At 43.7% G+C, this 22,996-nt stretch overlaps 1 protein-coding gene across 3 annotated transcripts in view; it reads right to left on the bottom strand.

Annotated features, from left to right (window-relative positions):
* RANBP10 (RAN binding protein 10) overlaps window positions 1–22,996 on the bottom strand; it is a 56,319-nt gene that overhangs the window by 25,935 nt on the left and 7,388 nt on the right. For all 3 annotated transcript variants that reach the window (XM_053270603.1, XM_053270604.1, XM_053270602.1), the window contains exons 3-4: window positions 19,184–19,236; window positions 6,288–6,455 (exon numbers count right to left, since the gene is read on the bottom strand). In XM_053270603.1, the coding sequence (XP_053126578.1) occupies window positions 6,288–6,455; window positions 19,184–19,236 (221 nt within the window). The remainder of the gene's footprint in view (window positions 1–6,287; window positions 6,456–19,183; window positions 19,237–22,996) is intronic.

Below are 22,996 nucleotides of genomic sequence, written 5' to 3'. Positions count from 1 at the left end.
CCCACAAGGCAGAAGCCAGCTAGTTCCCTCCTAATACAACTCAAATGTAATGGATCATTCAAGTGACTGATACGGACGCTGTGACCAGGATGTACAACATTAACATCTGAAGCCGCTCAAGATAATCCAGTTTCAAGAGCCTATGCAGAGTCTGCATTGTACAAGCAACACGCAGCCCTAAATAATACCCCTGCAGCTTTCCCTAATCAAAGACAACAAATCCCAACAAACAGCTATTAACTCTCAATACTCTGAACTCTGCACTTTTCAGCCTTAAAGATTTCTTTGAGGCATTCTCAGACAAAAGCCTTTGTGTCCTCACGGAAACACCTACAAAAATTTGTCCCACCAAAAATCATCCTCTGGTAGTGTATCACAGATCTGGAGAAAGGCTTTAATTGGAGGGGGTGGGTGGGCTTTCAGGGCAAGCGAACTTTTTGATGCTGACACAGAGCCTTGCTATTTACAGCCATTTTACTTCATGCAGGCAAGCTCAAGGAACTTATGAGTAATAAAGAATGACAGGACTCCAAATCAAACAAGCAGTACATACAGAGAGCCCTACTAAGAGGGCTGTGAATTCAGCTGGCAGCATCATGGAGCTTGGAATGACTCTCCCATCACATTCAGTAAAATCAGATTTCTTTGAACTAGGAGTTCATAATCATAGTTGGAGATCTTCAGGAGTGATGCTGGGCACCAGCATAGATTAGTCAAGAACTCACAAGTGTACATTGTAAGAGTTGAAGCCTGGAATGTAAGATTACATTTAAAAGGAGCTAAGATAATAGAGGTTGCCCAACTGTGGATGTCACGGCTTCTTTCTGTCCATTCTCTCATTTGCTTAATATTACTATCCACTCCATTTGTAATTTCTTGCTGCCTGAAAAATTTGTCTGTACAGAAGCAAATCAATTATATCACCTAACTATGCAAATACCTTTTTTAAAATCTCAATCAAGATCTGGGCTTTCCAAAGAAAGATTTTTGGCAAAATATTCTTTTTCCAGCTGAAACCCTTGTTTCAACAGAAGTTCCATGGGAAAAGACAGCTAGTCAGTTGGGTCCACGAGTTAAGGAATTTTGGGTGTGGCAGCAGGTAGAACCCTGCCCCCCTCCAACAAAGTACATCATCCTAGTCCTTATGACAGGTTATGCGCTATTAGAAAAAGATGGTCTGCACAGCAGGGAGGAGAATGCTAGACAGGCTCCTGTCACTGATTTAACGGGAACACTCAAAGTTTGGGTTCTGAAAATTGCAGACACCTCTTCCTACCTCAAACTAATACATTTCTCACTTTGTCAAATTTGATCAGGGTTCTTTTACTAACAAAGAACTGCTGTTGGATTGAGATTGAGAGCTCTGCAAGAACTTTTATTAACAGGTTTTGGACTGTCAGCATGGTGTCTTCAGCAACCAAGCAGTGGAGGCCCTGGATGTATTCGTGACATATTCCTGGGGAATCTCATCAAGGTGGTAATTTGCACTCCAACACCACCTGCTGCTTAGGGATCCAACTAATGCTGGTAGTCAAGATGTTATTGTAGCATGCCCCACCCTGCAGGGCTCTGCCTTTGTCTCCATCTTCTCAGCTGCAAACAGGGAGGAGGAGAGCTGTTCTTGTGGTTGCAAGCATGAATTGTCCCCTTTGCTAAGCAGGGTCTGCCCTTGTGACTACATGTGGGCACCATAAGACATTCCCCTCAGGGGATGGGGCTGCTCTGGGAAGAGCTTCTGCATGCTTGCGTGCAGAAGGTTCCAAGTTCCCTATGTTCCTATGAAGCTTTTTCTGCTGTCAGAATCAGGGGTTCTCAACTTGTGGTATTCCAAATGTTGATGCACTACAACTCCCATCATCCCCAGCCACAACAATTTGTAGCTGGGGATGATGGGAGTTGTAGTTCAACAACATCTGAAGTACCACAGGTTGGGAACTCTTGGTCTAAATGATGGACTGTTTGCTCCTTTCTTTCACATTATACATTTTTTCCTCTATGTGGGATGCTTCTACATGGGAGGCAAACATTTCTCATTGGCAAGAGTGTGAGAGTTGCCACAAGTATGCAGTGAACTTAGGACTTCAATAACTGTTCATCCAACCTGCTACTGTTTGTACCAGTAGCCTCAAACATGCCTGTGCAACACAGATCCAGAATTCAAGAGTTAGTGTGAATGTCAATATGCACAGGGTACATAATAGCACATCTTACTGACAGATATTTCCCCCTTCCTAACCTTCATACATCAATTTGCTTCCATCTGCACCAGGCCAAGAATATACTATAGATATTCACATTACCAGAAGATAGTTTGCCCTATTTCTTCCTCCCTGCCAGAACGACTCTCAGTACACTTAACCCTAATTAGAGTTTGCACAAGAGGCTGCCCATCTCTGGTGACACAGTTGTTCTATAGGCATTTAGAAAGCTGTCACTAAAACAGGAGCATCTCAGGACAGACTGCTTCTCATTTTAGCCAAGTACAGCAGCTTGAACACGTACAGGCCAGCAGTGCTGCAGGCGGCAAAGAACAGACACGGTATAGGGAGGAGTGAGATGTAAACAAAATTCCGTATTAATGCTATGGCAAAACAAGCATTTGGTCATTAAAATATGCCACTTGGATGCTCTAAACACAAATGATTCTCAGCCCCAAGCTCTCTTAGGAACAGGTTTGGTCTCTGTACCACATTTCTTCCTCTTCCACAGAGAAAGAAAGAAAGAAAGAGAGAGAGAGAGAGAGAGAGAGCGCTCCCTTATTCAATAAAAAACACAAAACTCAACAAGTCCAGCAGCAGTAGAAGATGGAAGAACATTAAACAGAGCGTTGCTGGATCAGACCAGTGATAACATCTCCAGCATCCTCTTTCACAACAGCCAGCCAGAGGTTGCTGGGAAGCCCATAAGCAGGGCATGACAGCAACAGTCTACCTTCCACCATTGGCTCACACAAGTGGTGCTCAGCAGCAATGTTCCCTCCTACAGGGATTCCCAGATGATGTTGACTACAACTCCCATAATCCCCAGCCAAAGGCCACTGCAGCTGGGGATGCTGGGAGCTGTAGTCAACAACATCTGGGAATCCCTGTAAGAGGGAACACTGCTCAGCATGTTGCCTCCAAAACTGGAGGCCACTTTCAGCTACCACTGAACTATAGTTGCCAATAGACCCTGGAAATATTTTCCATCATCTTTTAAAGCCATCCAAGCCAGTGGTCATCACCACATTGTGACAGTGAATGCCATAAGTTTCATCCAGTGACATGAGTACTAATGTAAGAAAAGGTTATCTCTATCCACTTTCTCCACGCCATGTATAATTTCATAACACTGTCATGTGCATCCATTTTTCTCGATTTTTAAAATCAAAAAAGCCCCAAACATTTAGCTTTTCCTGACTACACTCAGAATTGACAGCTAAACTATATTCACTTGCAGAGAATGACGTTCGGGACCCACTAAATGGATGAAAAGTACCCATACAGAACAAGCACTGAGAATGCAAGTAAGTCTACCTAAAATCTGCTGAAATATTAGAAACTCAACAGTGCCTTTACTACGTGTCCAACTTCTCAGTTATTCCTTTAACTGGAGCTGTATTTGATGCAGAGCCTAGTAAAGCTTTTTCATTTAGGTCTGAGATTGCAAGGAAGAGCCTAATGCATTCAAACCATATCTCCTGAAAGCTCAGAAACAAATACATACAAAACAAAACAGAACACTAGCTTTTTAGAGGACAGGTCCTATACAGCTCTCTGGTCTCTGGCCAGTATCTCTTCACCTTAGCTCCAACATTCCAACAGTGTTGCACTCCAACAGAATGCAGACTAAGTTTATGCAATGCATATACTTTGCATCAGCTGAGCACAGAATTTTAGTTTTCTTGTGATCACATTTGCACTTTTGGGCCACAGGATATGCCCAGTCCTTCATCACTCACTGCATGGTATAGCCCAAATTACTGGATGTCAGAAATCTACCTTTATTTCATTTATTGTTCAATTTGTATACCACCTTTCAGATGGCATCCCAAGGTGGTTTACAAAAGTTAAAATACAATATAACTCCATAAAAGCACATTTTAAAACCTTAAAAATCAGTTCAACAGACCATAAAATTAAAACAGTTAAACTGTTCTTTACTTCCTGGATAAAGAACAGACCTTGCCATTTAAAGGTCCAGATGTTCACAAAGCAGTGCAAGCAGCTACTGTTTCCACAGTGGTTCATGTCCCCACTCAACTGAACAAACATCTGACACATGCCCAGGTCAGGGCACACACTGCAACTTGCCACTCCTTTCAGTGTGTGTCTGAATTGTTAGGCACGGGGATTAACTAACTAACCAAACTAAAAATCACGCATGGAACTTAAGAATCCCTAGTAGGAATATTTTCTGGGATTCTCCCCACACCCAGTCGCTCTCTCTTTTGAATTTTGCATTTTACATTTTATTAGATTATACAATAACTTTTACATTCAATTACATTCATTTCCTAACTCTACACGTAAATAAATGTTGACTTCCAGCTCACCTATCTGCACGGTTCACAATAACTATACATATAGTTCACTGCTATAATAATTCAAAATATTCAAACTGCATTCAATACTGCTCAATTTTTACCCACCCCAACCTGCTGCTATTACTATATTTCAAACCCTACTGAGAAGTCTATATTGGGAAAATAATTCTTTAAATAAAGCAAAAAGGGTTCCCAATCTTCTTTAAAGCATACGTAATTATCATCTCTTATAAATGTCATTTTGAGAATTTTCTTCATTATAGTTCATATATAGTTCATTATATATCATATCCCAAAAGGCCTTTGCCCTCCTGCATGACCACCACATATGTAGAAAATTTCCTTCACATTCTCCACATTTCCAACATGAGTTTGAAACATTTTTATACATCAATGCTAATTTTTTCGGTGTCAAATACCACCTATACATCATCTTATAATAATTTTCTTTTAAGGTATAACATGCAGTAAATCTTAAATCCGTTTTCCATAATTTTTCCCAAGCAGCCATATCTATATTGTGACCTACACCTTGAGCCCATTTTATCATTGTCGTTTTAACCACTTCATCTCTTGTCTCCTCCAAAAGCAACAACTTGTACATCTTAGAGACTAATCTTTCTTCGTTTTCACACATCTCCTTCTCAAATCTCGAAATCTGATCTACAAACCCAAACTTAAGATCCTTTTAATAAATTTTTATATACCTTTTTATAAATTTCATTTAGCTGATGATACTGAAACCAATTACTAACCATACTTTGTACTTCACTCAAATTCTTTAATTTACAGCCCTTCTCTTGAAAACATAACAGATAGCTTGAAGTACCCCATTTAGATTGCATGTTTATCTCTTTATGTGCCAAAGCCTTGATCGGGGATAGCCATAATGGAGTTTTACACTCCAACCATTCTTTATATTTTACGCATACTCCCATCAGATTCCTTCTTACATAATGATTAAGAAAGCCTTTATGTACTTTGACTTTATCATACCACAAATATGAATGCCAGCCAAACCTTCTGTCAAATCCTTCCAGGTCAAGTAATCTGAGATTTCTTAATGTTATCCATTCCTTCAGCCATGTCAAACAAACAGCATCAAAATATAACTTTAAATCTGGCAGGGTACAACCATCGCTTTCTTTTGCATCTGTTAAATTCTTTAATTTAATTCTCGGTCTTTTCCCACAGAGTGAGCTCAAGAACCCCTAGTAGGAATATTTTCTGGGATTCTCCCCACACCCAGTCGCTCTCTCTTAATGCACTCATATCACAGCTGTGTGTTCCTCTAACAACAAAAAAACAACAACAACAACACAACCCTCCCAGATTGATAATTTGCTTGAGTGTCTACAGATCAATAACCAGAACTCCTGTTTCAAATCTTCAAAGTGAGAAATGGGATTCGGACCTTCACAGCCCTTCAGTTCTTTCTCAGAAAACCTGGAAGAGATCCTGCGCAGCAGCAGACAGAACTATCTTGTGTGTGAGCTGTTTGTCGCAAGTGCTCAGAGACAAGAGTGTTCTTGCTAGTGCGAGAAGATGTAGCAGCAATGGGAAAGGGATGCAAAGGTAAATAACCGACAGCACGAGCCTCCTAGCATTACCATTAATAAATTATGCCATGCTATTCCTGTTGGTGCTTATTTCTCTCTAAAAGCCCAATTCCTGATTGCAAATAGAGCTGGGGCAGTGAGCAGCTGTTTGGTTTGTAACTCACAGTTCACACACACTTGGGGCCCAAGGCCTGCTTGCCTACCTAAGCTGTGCCCATTCTTTGTGTAGAAGCAGGTACTGTTGATGAGGTTTACACAGCAGCCAATCACATCTCCAGTCGTGAACGTGGGGCCGTAGGGTTGGCCTGTCCCTGAAGAGCAGAAGGAGTGTCCATCGTCACCGTGGTAGCCGTAGGAATGTTTATCCCAACCTAGAGGAGAGAACGTAAATTTAGCTGGCAACCGAATCATGGGAGGAACTGCCAAACAGGAAATGCCTATTAACTGCACCATACATAGCCAGATAAGACGATACATCTTTGTACAAAGCAAGGGTAGACAGGCAGAGGTGTGGTTCATATTTCTTGGAGCAGGGGTTCTCAAACTTAGGTCCACAGATGTTGTGGGAGTACAACACTCATCATCCCCAGCCACAATGGCCCTTACAAAGCCCTTCATGGCTTGGGCCCAGGCTGTTCAAGAGAATGTCTTCTTCGTTACGAACCCTGTCGCCTATTAAGATTCTCAAACAAAGTTCATCTGAGGGTGCCGCCAGTTTACCTGGTGGCAACTCCAAGACAAGTCTTCTCTGTAGCTGCCCCAGGGCTCTGGAACACATTCCATGTTGAGATTAGAGCTGCTCCATCCCTGATGGCTTTTAGGAAACAACTGAAGAGACATCTCTTCAGCTAGCCAGGCTGTTGGTTGAATCTCACTGATTCGTTGTTTAATATAATTTCATATATGTTTTAATGATCTTAAATTTGTGGTTGCTTTTATTTTTTTGTAAACTGCCTTGAGACTTCTGTGATAGGTGGCATATAAATAAATGAAATCGTACATAAATGTTTATAGTACAGGACTACAACTATATGGAGATGGCATCTGAAGTTTGCAATACCTGCATTGTTAATTCCTATAGGAGTCTCACAGACCCCAGATACCTTATTCATGCCCTTTACCCTTCAACTCAAAACCACCTGGAGGCATTAAATAAATAAGAATAGGGAATGGTTATCACCTCCGCATCTTAGCTACTCTGCTGATGCAGCAGTTATCAGTTTTCATTTTTCCCATGTGGAGCATATTTAGTCCCACTATCGAATGTGCAGGGTTTCATTTCGCCCTGTTTCACTTTAATTGGGTACTAGCTGCATTTTTTAAGTTTGAAGGATTCACTAACAGAACACAGCAGTGGGGAGGTTGGAAGACACAGGCATCTACAAATCTATTTGTCAGTTTTCTAGTGGCAAGTGCCCCCAGACCTGTGAGAAGCAGGACACCCAGCACTGCATAGATCTCTTCCCCAGAGGTCTCATTTCCACTGCCATTTCTGAGAAGGTAAGAAACAGCAGGATTCTTTTTCTGAGCGGGGAGGGGGGGAGGCCTCCCAGTGTCTCTTACCATCTCCATATCTAAGTGCAAATGTCAGAAGACCTGCTTCTTTCCTAAGCCCCTCTGCACCAATGTGCCAGCAAAGGATCCGAGAGAAGATAGGGGATTGGTGGCGACCACAAATAATGGCTGGCTAGGAAGCTAAGCCTAAATTTGTGATAACTGTTGAACACAACACTACACTCAGATTACTACTGATGGCTATGAAGCACATATTGTTTGACCCCCAAATGCATAGAAGGGGTAAAACATTCACTTCAAGAACTTTGGTATGATCTGTGGAGTACCAATATAATGTAAATCAGGGGTGAGTGACTTGTGGGGTCTACTTTATTTTATTACTAAAGCCCTGAGGTTCACCACTGGTTGGGGCAGGTGCAAAATACAGACTGAAGGTGAAACCAGATGAAAAATAATGTCTGTGGGAGCAGAGTCACTTGTGTATAGCGCTCTAGGAGCCATACACAGGGATAATCTGCATCTTCCAGTACATCCAAGTTACTACAGGCCAGGGATTTGAACACAAAACTCTACAAAACTCTTTGTGCAGAGCTGCACAAAGAACCAATTAATATTGTTATTTTACAGGTGAAAGCACTGAAGCTGAGAGCTAAGCCATTATCACAAGACCAACACTGCAATTTTTTTAAACTTGCAATCAGTGTTCCCTGTAACAGGGATTCCCAATATGTTGACGACTACAACTCCTCCCCTGCTAACTTGGCAAAGAGGCACCTTTTAATGTGGTGATTCTCTTTATTTAGCAGGGGGAGAGTAACTGGCCCTATCCACCCCCAGCACAGTACCTCCAGTGACTGTTGCTGGTGTCTAAAGTATGTTTCTTTTTAGATTGTGAGCCCTTTGGGGACAGGGAGCCATCTTATTTGTTTGTTATTTCTCTGTGTAATTTCCCTGAGCTATTTTTGGAAGGGCGGTATAGAAATCAAATAAATAACAATAACTCCCATAATTCCCTTTGGCCATCATAGCTGGGGATTATGGGAGTTGTAGCCAACATCTTTGGAATCTCTGAATGCAATTCAGGGAACACTGATTGCAATTCTACTTGCTATTATTAAACCCTTCCCAACCAACTGCAGATCACCCAGAGATCTACTAATAGTACTCAACTACCTTTTGCTTGCCACGATGCAACTGAATCCCACCGAATGACCAAGTACATTTTCTTTAGAAAGAAAATTCAGTTTACTGCAGAAAGCAGGTCAACCATTCGTGTGGGTGGTGGGGAGAACTGCACAGAATTCTAGGTTATGAAACATCAGCCTTCAGATACTCATAGAATTACAGGCTACCAACCCAAGATCCATCAGGCTATGCTGTACTCTGTAGCATAAATCCAATTTGGATGTAGCAGATTCAGCCAGTTTCTCACTTTGATGTAACCCATGTTAGAAATTATGTGCTCTATGCACAACTGAGTTGCCTGGACACGGAAGCGATCGGACCATCACTTCTATGAGCATCAGTAGTTCTGAGATTCCTTCCACCATGCTTCAGAGGAACTTGCTCTCAATAGCAGAAGAAAATATAGATTTCAGAACAGAAGATTAACACCAGAGTATCTGTTGAGCAATCGCTGTCTTGTAATGAATGCCTTCTTGTTCAGCTGTCTTCACTTGTTTCTTTGCATATAATGTTGGACTAGGACCACGAAGACCAGAGTTCAAATCTCCATTCAGCCATGAAACTCACGGGGTGACTCTGTGCCAGTCGCATATATCTCTCAACCTAACCTACCTCACAGGGCTGTTGTGAGGACAAACATAACCATGTACACTGCTCTGGGCTCTTTGGAGGAAGAGTCCGATATAAATGTAAATAATAATTAATAATATGCATATTTCCTTAAGTGCCTATTACTGTTAATTTTGCTTTTCCTGCACAATACTTTCCTACTTACGAGAAAAATCTATCCTCTGCTTAATGTGCTTTGCTACAGGGAAAACTCTCAAGGTATAAGAAGAAGGGGACATAAAAAGGCCAGCTGCTCCAGACAGATAGCTTACACACACACACACACACACACACACACACACACACACACACACACACACACCTCTAGCCCACCTCCCCACACACCAGCTAGGGAAGCCTGGCATCCCCTAATTTTTTCCTCCCCCACCCCTAATTTTTTTTTAAACAAACCAATAATTTTTAAATAATTGAATGTCGCTTGCATGTTGCCTTTAAAATACCAATTAAGGTGCCCCCCCCCACTGCCGCCGCCACAAACTTTAGGCTGGCTGCTGGTCTAGCGCTGTGGGAGAAGAGGAAAAGAGAAACTACTTAGATGTAGGAATCAGAAGAAGCTAAAAGGATTATTTGCTTCTAGATTCTTCAGATTCCTACCTCTAAGTGGTTTCCCTTTTCCTCCCACAAAGCTGCTGGCCTCTGTATATCCTCCCTCCTCCTATCCCTCGAGCGTTTCTTCCCTGTAGCAAAGCATGTTAAGCAGAGGAGTAGAGCAGAAGTGCACATTGCTTTGTGCCTGAAAGATAAAGAGCATCCTGGCAGCACCAGGAAGTGTCCTCAAATGACCCAGTCTTAGGTAAGTGTGCCCAATTCTGTGCCAGGAGTGCTAGCCGGCATCATCATCAAACAGAGGCTCCAGGGCTCTCTTGCTGAACCAGCAGCAATGGGGGGTAGGGGAGGAATTGTGCACTGAGATGCACATTGCTCATGCTACCGTAGCTGTCATTCTCTCCTGCTGGCATCTTTTTAACTCACGACTCAACACATTTTGGTCTAGAAATTATTCTTTAAGTGTGCAGAGCTCGTGCAAAAGCCAGACATTCAGTGCACTGCCAGGCAATGGTACAGACTCTGGAGGGAGTCAGCAAGGTAAGTTCCGTTTCCAGCAACAGAGAGCAAAATGAGCACACGATTCACCCTGACGTATTTAGTTACAAACCTGAGAAAGCCAGACCTAACCCCGACAAATCCCAGGGCTGTACCACTTTGGCCCTCCAGCTGTTTTTGGAGTACAGCTCCCATCATCCCCACAGTGGCCAATACCCAGGAATTATGCGAGTTGTCATCCAACATCTGCAGGAGGGTCAAAGTGGTACAGCCCTGCTCTACAGGAATGTGTATTCCACAAACTGAATGATAGCATGTTGAAGTTGGAAGGGAGCTTGGAAGTCTTCTGGCCCAAGCTCCTGCTCAGTGCAGGAAGACCTGGCCCCTTCCCCATCTTTTCCAGGGGCTACATAAACAGAAGGGTGCCCTAGGGGGGCACAGAAGCAGAAAAGCCCAGGCGAGGGAGCTCGTGCCATCAGCACCTGAAGAGACCATCGCTGGCCTGACACAATTCTCCTGTTGTACCTTTGGTAAGATTTTTCAAGCCGCCTTGAATGCCTTGCCTGCTTGAAAGGTGGTGATGAAGTAAACAAAATGCTAAAACAAGACACACACACACACACTCACTCCAAAGCTCCTTCACGTTAACACTTAATGGGCCAGTTCGGACATCACAGATAGCCCAAACGAAAGCCTGGATTCACAGGAGGGGTCTCAGCCTTGGGAGCATGCACTCCCCCTTCCCCTGCCCACATGAGAGCTAGAGAGAAACTCTCCAATTGTGCTTAGAATCATGCCAGGATTGGTCATGATGTCTAAACTGACTGACCCTGGCTTATTTTACCCCAAGTTGCAAAATAAATTACCATCTGAACCCAAGGTTTGAAGTTGGTTCCACAGTGTGGTTTATTCTGCAGTTTTGGACAGCATCAGCCAGGAACAATCAGTTTGGACATCAAGACTGACCCGGGTTTGTTTGTAAGTACAACAGGAAGAAGAATGCTCCCAAGGCTCGGGGGGGGGGGCGGGGAGGGAGCGAGACTCCAGAGACTGACAGATGGTGCTCAAAGCTAAGGTTTCATCTTAACTCCACACAGCATCTGAACCATGTCTCTTTTTCTTTGCTACAACTTTCTTGGACCAGAACCAAGAAAAAGAGCACACACAATTCTGGAGGTGCAGACTCACAATACCTTTAGCAACTCATTCAACACAGTCCCTATTTTGAAGATTGGGGTGGGGGGGGAGGAATCTCAAGCAGTGTTCCTTGTAACAGCGACTCCCAGATGTTGCTGACTACAACTCCCATCATCCCCAGTTGCAATAACCTTTGGCTGGGGATGATGGGAGCTGTGGTCAACATCTGGAAATCCTCATTACAGGGAACACAGATATCAGGCAAGGTTAGCATTAGACTCTGCACACCACATCGTCCTATATTAACTAAAGCAACAGACAAGCAAGGAAGAAAAGAGGAGAACCATGTGGGAGGTGCCTGGTGGCCAGTAGAGCTTCAGAGGTCTCAACTGTGAAGTTTACCTACTTGACATGTTTCCTTCCCATAAACTTCCCAGTCTCAAAAGGTATTGTCAGGATGCCATGTTACTTGGTTGCCTGCATGACCCTGTGGGGTTTGGAGAGGGCATGACATCCCTTCTGTGGAGCTTCTGTTCCCTTCAGGAGACAGCAGGGGTGAGAAGGGTCCAGGCTAGTGCGGTTCCAGTGGGGTTGAGAGGGCAAGACAAGGAGAGCTGTAGGGACCAGCTCTGGGGACAGCTCAGCTGGGTGGGGCAGGAAGCCAGGTCATGAAGGGGGCAGGGCTGGAAGTAGGCTTTAAGCCCTGTCAGCTCTGCACTGGGGCATTTAAAGACAAGGCAGCCAATAATGAGGGGCTGCTTCTGAGTATGGGAGCTGGAAGTTCCACGAGAAAACTGGCTGTGTGCAGCAAGCCAGGAGGACAACTCAGGTGACCAACTCACCTCCTCCCCTGGCTGTTCTGGTGGCTGATCCCTTCTGTGCTTGCCCAGTCATTCCGGAGTTCAAGAAGGGCCAGAAGCCCACCTTGCCCCCTGGGAGTCTGACAGGTATTTTGAAATGCTGCCTGCTTTCCTCTGCACTTGATCATCCTCCCCTTTTCTTGGGTGCCCTGTGCTACTACAATGTGAACAAGATGGGGAAATAAGTTGCACAAAAATGCAACTATGCTATTCAAGCAAGCATTTACAAGTGCTCACAGTTGTCTTGATTCTTTCAACTAGCCTCAATGTGAGAAACAGGGCAGAAAAGTTTGCTGTTTGCAAGTGACATGGCAGGGGAAACTGATACCCCTAGAGGCTTCTATTTCTAAGAAGCTGCTCTCCTGTGATAAGGGATAAGAAATGAATTGGTTTGGAAACTGCACTTTCAACAAAACCTCTGAGTTTGTGGCACACAGCCACATCCAACTTTAGAGCAAAATGCGACGTACATCCGTTCACTGCCTGAGAAGTCCAAGTGTGTGCGCGCGCACGCACGCATATATATCTGTAGGGCTCCACAGTGACAAGAGGGAGGGAGATTCCATATATATATATTTCTTGACACATTCCCACAGAGGGAGAGAAGACTTGAGTGAACTCTACAGTCTCCGTAGATCAAGGAGCAGAGTCAAATGTTTGGGTGATGCTCCAAGGAGATGCTTTTGTTTACTAGCTTGGAAAGAATAAATGGACAGCAAATGGCAGTACAGCACAGGTAACAAACAAAACTACATATAAACTACATATAAAACAGTCCTCACAGACGAACTACTAAAAAGTGTAACCAACCCCTCTTCACCTGTCGCCTACAGGAACTGGGATCTGTTTATCTCTAGCTGCTACTACATATTTAAAGAACCTAGTGAAGTCAGAAATGGTGCATAGTGACAGTGCAGCATGATCAGGGGAAGCAGAGGGGAAGACCTAGTTGGGTTTCTCTTGCAGAGAAATCCTGATTAATATTGTATGCTCCTAGAATAATTCTGGCCTGGGTGTAAATGAAGAGGGAAAGTGGTGGCAGCAGCACTGGGCTGCTGTTGGCAGGATTTATATCACATTAAGTTACTCTTTTTTTAATAAATTTATGATTTTGCATTCTTCTCATGAGGAATTTGTGGGATTCTTTGTGGGTCTCTGCTTAAAAGGTCTGTGCACATGTTAAATAAAATTATGGAATGTTGCCCAGTGGGAAATCAAGTTAGTTTACTTTGATTTGTGAGTATTGTTGGCAGCCCAGAGCAATTCTGATAGTAGCAGCCCTTTCCCCGGCAGACTGATTAGCTACAAAACAAAACTTGAAACACATTCAGCAACCAGTTCTTTCCAATTGTTCAGCAGAGCCAGCACATAAACTAGCCCCTCCGGCTGCACAGAGACTCATGCTACAGGGTCTCCCCCTCTCTCTGAAAGCAAGGTTTGATTGGGATGCAGAGCCAGCTACTAGGACACAGGGGTAGGAAACCTTTGGCACACCAGATGCTTTTGAACTACAACTCCTATCATCCTCAGCCACTATAAACTGTGGCTGGGGATGATGGGAACCGTAGTTCAACAACAGCTGGCATGCCAAAGGGTTGCCCAGCCCAGCCCTTAGGTATCTGATTTGTTTCCAGCCCCTGCCAACAAGAGCCAGGAATATGCACCTGCATCTCACAAGGTCTTCTATGAAAACCCATCTTTCAACAGCTGGGGAGAAGGCCTCTTTGTCTGAATACTTTTGGCCCCAGAACCCACTCTTGTGTACAGATTCCAGCAGATCTATGCTACAGACACATTTTCATACTCTTCTTTTTAATGTAAACCACAGAGATTCCAGTCAAGGCGCTATTGAAGCATCATGTTACACAAACCACAACCGAGTCATCATGGACTAAATATACTCTGCTGTTCTACAGGCACTCACGGGCTGGCAGAGCTGCAGGATCCCACCCTGAGAGGAAAGCTACCAAAATAAGCCACAGTTTGTTCAGGACAAAGAGTCCTGGCAATTTAAGAGACATGAGACTATTGCCCCCATGTTCCCAGGACAACAGCTTGCCCCCTGGATTTCCTCTAGTAGTGAGATATGTAACCCGGAGTGGTGGATTTGGTGTGCAATATGGTGGCCTGACTGAATGCCACTTCCATTTCAGAAGAAGCACATTTCAAAGCAACACTATAGCAATGTCACATAGGAGTTGTTGGCTGAAGAAACGTTTCCTTCTCACCTTACTTCTTAACACCACTTTAAGATCTCATGACAGCTAGAGCCAACCAAAAAAAAAAAAAAGCCCACACACAAAACACACCTGGGCACATTACAATTTTAATCTCAGCATCTGAGCACTTGTTTATGATCTGTCAGGCAATCCCAAACCCTGTCAACACCTTTATCTAGAATGACTCAAGAGTATACCCAACTCCTCCACCTGAAAACAACTTCTTCCTTACTAATTCGGAATCAGAAAGGAACACAGTGACCTACTTCATCCTGACTGCCACAAACGTGTAATCATCCCATTTAAGAACGATGAACAGCATCTGACGTTTGCAACAATAGTTTCTGGAGTTAACACCCATGACAGCTCAGCAGTGGCATCCTCAGTATTTTCCAAGGCTTCTAGTTACCACACCCTTCCAGACCCACCCACCCAGGCCCTCTGTATTTTAAGCGGCTCCTATTTTCATGCCAAGTGAAGAACCCAGAAATCAGAATTGGGTGAATGAGCTCTAACTATAGTAAAATGCTGAAGAAACAAACCAAGTCAAGCGTACCTGGAAAACCTTTCTCACAAGTACTGCTACTGCCTCACAAGTTAGGCTAATGAGGGGAGTGTTCAACAAGCAAGTTTATATTTGGGCAAGGAAGTGGCTAAGCCAAGATTAGTGCAAAGTTTCAGAAGAGGCTGTAAGGAGCTTTCCAGCTTTTCCATAACCACTATATCCAGAGGTGTTTGTAACTTATCTGAAGCTTTGCTATATGTACAATAAAGCTATACTGGGCCATAGCTCAGTGGTAGAGCATCAACTTTGCATGAAGAAGGTCCCATGTTCAATCCCTGGCAGCATCCTCAGATAGGACCGGGAGAGGCTCCTACCTAAAGCCTTGGAAAGCCACGACCAGGCAGTGTAGACAATCCTGAGCTAGACAGACCAATAGTCTTGACTTGGTATAAGGCCGCTTCTTATGTTCTTTACATGCCAAGAAAGAATTTTGACACCTAATATTAGATTTATGTTTCTCAGAGACTGAAATAAGCCACTTTGAACTACGTTTCTGAATATGAACACAGAACTTTCTAGAGTTATCGATAAAGAACATTTATAAAGCAAAACCAATAGCACACACTACTGATTGTCCTGTTTATGCACTAAAGCTGTAATCCTAAATACATTTCCTGGGAAGTCCTGTTAAATGAGTTCCATAAATACAGTTGTCATCAGTGATCAAGAATCCCTTCCTGCACTGGCTTGCTCCATCCCTACACAATGTGAGGACACTCACCCCTTGAGTTCTTCCCACATCACAGAGAACTTGGGCAGGGGGGAGGATTCACTCTGTGCTGAGACAGACACAGAATCTGCCCCTTGCTAGCCACCTCTGGCACCGACACAAGACTAAGAAGTCAGCTTCTCATTTTGTACCAGATTTGTATTTCTTGGGAAGGGCAGCCAAAAGAAATGCTACTTCAGTGGCTCTCAAAGCATGGCACAAAGTGAAAGGCCGTAAGCCACAGCTTGCTCCAAAGCTAGCTTTTTGCTGAAAAGGAGAGACAGAATCCGCCTCTCACCTGACACTTCTACCAACTCCTTCCTATAACAACAGTGGGACTGTCCTCCCAGTAACCAAACTTAGAATCAGGCTCCAAAGTTCCTCTGCCTCTAGAGGGCCATAATTTAAACTGGTGTCAGGATGCTCCTTTTGCTTACCTCTGCCACCAACTGAAAATGTTATCTGGAATTAGAAGTGGAAACAATACAAACTTTACAACATGGCAACAAAAGTTAACTCCCTCCTGTTTTGGTCAAGGAGATGTCTATCTATTATCTCTTTTAAACACTTATCTCTAGAAGTTGGCTGGACTCGTTTAGGTAATGCTTTGGATTTTAACAGAGCATTACTGTTTAGGAGTTTTGTCTTCTATTATTCACCAGCCCTCCCAACCCCTCCAAAAAAAGCCAGCAAAAACCATAGCACATATAGCGAAGAACAAGGCCGAAATCTTTCCTCCTATGGGATATGAAAAATAGAGGCAATTTCAAATTAGAAACTAGTATACAGTATCATTCAGCCACTGTTCTCTGTAACACAGGTAGACACTGACATCTGCTAGCACAACTCCTACCATGAGAGCTAGTGGAAAATACTGGATAGTGAACAGGTTTGAGCCAGGGAAACTCAAATTCAAATTCTAGACCAGTCCAGGATCTCATGAAGGAGTGACCATAGGCTCATCACCATTGAGCCTGATCTATTTCACAGGGCCATTAGAAGGACAACACGTGATAATTGTTCCAAACTTCTTGGATGGAGAGGGTTATGTGACCGAGAAAATAAGGGTAAAATATGAATTAGAGCGAGCCGACGAAACTGTCCACTCGCGAAATACTACTTGTTGCTTTTGGAACACAACACTGAACACAACCCATGAGCCAAATATGGTAGCCCATCAAGGATCCAGTGTTTTTGTTTGCTGCCTACTCTAGGCTACAAAAACAGGGCGAGAGCACAGTCTAAGTACTGGCAGACATGGTTGTGGGCTATGCTTAGCTTGGAATGCTACAAATTGTGTAGGTAGATAGATCACAAGCTGTTGTGGGCCCAGACAGTCACATTTTCAAGTACCGTTATGCTGCTGCTAATTCCAGCACTTATTGCTTTTCCACAAATATCACATGAATTCAAAGATGCAAGTGGAATAACTCTTCTCCTTTTTTGACTTGTTCCTTATGCTCTACCATTAAAAGCCATCCTAAGCATGTTCAGGGAAGAATAATCTCCTCATACATGTTTTACCAACAGTGCTCAATACCTGCCATTTCTAGCAATCCATTGTCAGGGTGTTTTTGCTGGAAAGACCCGACTATGACCCAGCCCTGAGGTCTAATGAACAGAGATCCTCTTGAAAGCTGCAGTCCAGTGCATTTCTAACAGATAGCTACAAAAGTGTTAAACAGCAAACACAGCCCCAAAGCCCTGCATTTAGCACAAATCACATGGGCACACTCTAATAATGCCCACAGATCTCACTGGACACTGTCATTTGCATGTGACCTTGCAATCAAGTGCAAATGCTAAGCATGTGCAATTCCAGGCTAAGCAAGAAGCTGCTCCCTGGCCTAATCATGAAGCAGCAACACGCTGCAGTTCTTTAAAAAGACACAGCCAAACTGTCAAAGAGCAGATTCCAGAATTAACTCAAAATACACGGACAAAGAATAGGAGAAATCAGCTTTTAAAGGAAGACAAGCAGGCAGGAGCTCCCAAAAAGCAACCAAAACTACAGCCTAGAAATTGGCAACTGTTTATCCGAGGGCTGAAGTCTGATCCCAAAAATGCTCTCTTCAGTCATTATACACCTGTGCCAAGCCACAGCAAAGGGCTTTTAACCCCATCCTCTTTAGTATGAACAGCAACAGTAGCTTTGGCAAAGCTGACCCCTTTATGCAAAACTGAAAGGGGGAGGGCATGTTTTGTGAACCTTTTTAGCCCCCAAAGAAGTTCCCCCCGACAGTGTTCCCTCTGAGGAATGCGCACATGCGTGCGCTCACAAGTTTTTTGATGTCCGCTTAGTTAATTTTAGATCCCGCTCAGGTTGAATCAAGAAAGCCCCATTCTGAATGCACATGTGCACATACTGCTTTAATACTGCCACCCAGAACAAAACTCATTCAGCACACAGATGAAAAAAAAAAATACTGCCCCCCAACCCTCCCATTTTCAGCTATTTCTCTCTGCCAAAGGGTGCAGAGTATCTGCAAGGGGTCAGAGGGAATAGGTTCCTGTTGCCAAGGCAACCGTGATGCTTTCTCACTTTGGGACATTCAGCCTGAAAGTAATGGGTGTGCTTTCAAATGTGTATGGAGTTCCTTTGCATTGCATTAACGATGATGGGGTGTGGACCAGAACATACATCCCCAGTGAAAGGAAGTATGGGCCCAGTTGGCTTAGCAACTTAACCCTCTAGAGATTTAAAACATGTCCCAAAACATACAAGTAATAAATCTTCACATGATACAGGAGGAGACAGGAAGGATGCTATGATGCACATTTCGATTGTGCTCTATATTTATAGATCAGGTGTTCCTTCTAGCATATGGAAACTATACTGTAACTGAAGATGTACTGCAATGCAAGCCGTGTTACAGAAACGGAAAGACCAACCAACGGATAGGCAAACAAGTTATGGGAATAAAAGCAAGGAAGCATGCAATGCAAGCGAGAACAAGCAACAGGCTAAAACTGGTTGTCACATTCGGTATCCACCTATTTTGGGATCAGGGTTCCTCATGCCCCATGGAGTTCAAAAGCAATGAGTTTACAGTTATACGACAGGAAGATCACATCCAGCCATGGAAACAAAGCCTCAATTTAGTGAGTTTCTCTCCAAACAACATTTTGCCTCCGGATTGCAGGGGAAATGGACACACTTTTTCTGAGAATGGTACAACTCCAGCGCAGCAGTTAACAACACAGCACAAGCCAAGCACAAACAACAGTGACTCACCAGGAAGTCTGTTCATGTTGACACCTTGGGCTGAGAGTCCTATTCCCATGTACCTTCAAACAAACAGAAGTTCGTTAATTCAGCAAACAGAGAAACAGATCAAGCAAGTTCACACAATGCTTCTCTTCCCCCCTACTGGAAACACAGTATGAATAGGAGGAAGTTTAACTTATCACTCCATGGAGACTTTGGTCAGATTCCCTCTGAAATCAAGCACAAAATGCCTCAGTCAGCAGGCCAAGACAATAGCTTTCTTATTAACCCTTCTTGGTGTGCTCAGAGAGTCATCTCAAATCTTTGTTGAAAACTCACCAGTTCTCAGATAAAGAGAGGCATGTAATTAAAATGTAATGCGTGTGAATTATTTCAACTAATAACTTTAGCCCAGTGATGGAAATTTTGCACAAAGACAAGTTGGATCTTAGACTTGGTCACATTGCTCTTTAAACCAGCTCCCTTGCCCTCCACCAATCAAAATTGCATGCAGCAAGCTGGGAACAGCAGTTTTGTAGAAGCACTGCCTGCACGCCTCATCTCCAGCTGCAAACAAGATGCTTCCTTCTCCACTGACTACTAAGCAGGGTGCACTGTCTGTCACCGATAGCTCATCGGAATTTATTATCTGCTCTTAGAAGGAGAGTTTCCCCATCATAGCCACCCTTGCTTTGGGAAGTTTTTGGCTGTAAAACTTTAGTTCCATAGGTTTTCTTTTCTATTTGGTTGGAACCTGGCTGATGGTTTGAGCCTAGGAACAGAGAGGAATACTCTTTCAAGGAACTGGCAGGATCTAACTACCATCATTCTACACAGTTGAGTGTTAATATTCCTTCCTCCAGGGAAGATGACATGTACTTAGTCCATGCTCTAAAAAATTCTGATCTCAGATTCAAGTCCCTGCTTTGCCACAGACCAACTATGTGAGGCTGGGAAAATCCAAACTTCCAACCACCTTGGACGGTAGAGCTGTCTGCCCAGTGCAGGATGTGGTAGGGATACCAAGAATGCAAAATGATCAGCTACTAAGAATGTCTTACAAAACACATACGAAGTTCTTCAGCTGACCTATCTGCCAGGTCAGAGTGCACCAAGCCATTTACCTGGGCAAGACTTGACTGAATTAACACACTCTGTTCTTACCTTTGTTCTCAGAACGAACTAGGCAGCTAGTCATCAGCCTGGACATGTAACAAAATCTATTTGTTTTTACTACCAACATCTGTACACTTTTAAATTTTGAAATGCTAGGAGTTCATTCAGTGACAAACATTCCTCTATTATTCATTCATGGATACAAATATCCTAGTTCTGAAAATAGGAGGCCTCAGTTAAACAGAAAGCCTCATTTCAAAAAGACCAATATGCCAGGTTTATTCATACATTTCAAAAGCACCCCCTTATTTTTAATTAGAAATGTAGTCATATATGCTGAAACTGTTTGGAGAGTTTTAGGAACATAGGAAGTTGCTGTCTACTGAGTTGGACCATTAGTCCATCTGACTCAATGTGGTCTACACCAGTGTTTCTCAATTGCCAGTCCACAGACCAGCAGCAGTCTGCGAGGCGTTGGGTACTGGTCCGTGAGGCATCACTAATAAAAATCACACCCCAAAAAACAATTCCGGGCTGGCAACGGCTGCCAGCTGGAGCTCTCCAAAGCTCAGTCCCAGACAGCCCTTGCTGCTGGATAATGTTCATTTCGAGGAAGCAAAATGAAAGTTACCCAGCAGCCAAGGGGGCAGCGAGGGGGGCGACCCCTTTACTAACTGCTGGTCCAGGAAACTGTGCACAAAGAATGTACCGGTCCATGACTCCAAAATTGTTGAGAAACACTGGTCTACACTGACTGACAGTGGCTCTCCAAGGTTTCAGGCACAATTCTCTCTCAGTCCTACCAGGAAATGCCAGGTGTGAACCTGAGATCTTCTGCATGCAAAGGCTCTTTCACTGAGCTATGGCCCCATCACCTAGAGCTCAAAGATACCCTAACAATAATATATCATCTAATCAACTGAAATTGAATCCAGACAAGACGGAGGTAATGTTGGTCAGTAGGAGACCCAATCTGGATGAGGAGATTTTACCGGTTCTGGATGGGGTTGCACTCTCCTTGAAGGAGCAAGTACGCAGCTTGGGGGTACCACTGGACCCGGCTCTGCTTTTGGAAGCTCAGGTGGAGTCGGTGGTCGGGGTGCTTTTGCATGGCTTCGGCTAGAGCGCCAGCTGCGTCCCTTTCTCAAGAAGGCAGATCTGGCCACGGTTACCCATGCCTTAGTCACGTCACGGCTGGATTACTGTAACACGCTCTACGTGAGGCTGCTCTTGAAGAATATCCAGAAACTGCAGCTAGTGCAAAATGTGGCAGCTAGGGTTTTATCTGGAGCTGCCCAGTGGGAGCACATCACACCCATTTTGAAAGAGCTGCACTGGCTGCCAGTTTGTTTCCGGGTCCAATTCAAGGTGCTGGTTTTGACCTTTAAAGCCCTTAACAGTTTGGGCCCAGGGTACCTGAGGGACTGCCTACTCCCAAGGGTTTCTGCCCTCTTGACAAGGTCATCTGAGTGGACTCTGCTCTGGGTGCCGACAATGAGGGAGGCTCGGTTGCCGTGCATACGGGACAGGGCCTTCTCTGTTGCTGCCCCCAGACTCTGGAATCCTCTCCCAGTGCCTAATCGCTCCTCGGTCTCCATCATTTTTTAGAAAGCATGTTAAATCGTGGCTTTTTATCCAGGCTTTTATATTATTGTCTCTGCTGCTGCTTCTTTGTATTTTGTACTGTTTTTATGCTTGTGTTCTAAATTTTTAATCAGGTTTGTTTTATATTTTCAGCTTAATATTTTAATTGTGTCATATTTACAATCTTGTTTTTAAATTCTGCTGTAAACCTCCCTGGGATTGTTTTAATGAAAGGTGGTATATAAATTTAACAATAAAATATTAACAATAAATAACTCAGATCCCCTTTACCAAAAACGTCTCACGCACACACTAGTTCCGTTTTTATCTGAAAACCTAAACAAGGTATTTTACATTTTTCTTCCTAGCTGTTCCAGCACTGCATGCCTAACAGTAAGCTGGTTACTTTTTTCTCATTTTACCAGTTTATCATCTTGCCATTGCCCTTGGTCACCGGCAGAAAACTAGCCTCCATGCTCTTCTTGAAGATGAGATGATGTACTTTGTGATTTGCAAAAATGCAGAGAAACATAGGCTCTCCTTGCCATCAGAGCTCCTTACTGCTACCACACCAAGCCCAGCCATCATTTCTATAGTAGGAGTACATCTTTAAACGCTGTTTTACTGAATTAGAAGGTAGAGCAGGGGACCAGACTTCCCTGTTATTTCACTAGTAAGTCAGTTTTGCAAACATGCTCTCATCAGGAACAAGGGACTCTATTGAGCTGCTTAGCTTGTTCAAGAACTGCTCTTTTCTGATAGACAGCCTGGCAGAGAAGAAGAGCCATTCTACGTCAGCACTGGTAATAGCACGGGAGAGTTTCCTGTGTTGTGCTGTGTGCTAAAGGAGCTAACGATGGGTATTAATCTTATCAATTTAACTATCAGCAGGATTAAGCATGTCAACCTGAAGTGAGGAAAAGTACTGGGAGCCCCAAGTTGCTGCAGTTTTGATGTTTCTGTTTATTCCTGGTTTTTGTTTTAATGAACTGCATTGAGGCCTTGTGTTTTAAAACGGGAGGGCAAGCAGGCAATTAATTTAAAGGTAAGAAGAAAAATAAAACCATGGAAGCCCCACTTGCAGTACTCGGCAGTCCAGCCAAAGAGTTCTTAACACACAAGTCATGGATTGCTGCGTCC

This window comes from Hemicordylus capensis, chromosome 9, assembly GCF_027244095.1.
Source record: "Hemicordylus capensis ecotype Gifberg chromosome 9, rHemCap1.1.pri, whole genome shotgun sequence".
Taxonomy (NCBI): Eukaryota; Metazoa; Chordata; class Lepidosauria; order Squamata; family Cordylidae; genus Hemicordylus; species Hemicordylus capensis.
The sequence above is the reverse complement of the archived record's forward strand: the minus strand, read 5'-3'. Positions and strand labels throughout refer to the sequence as shown.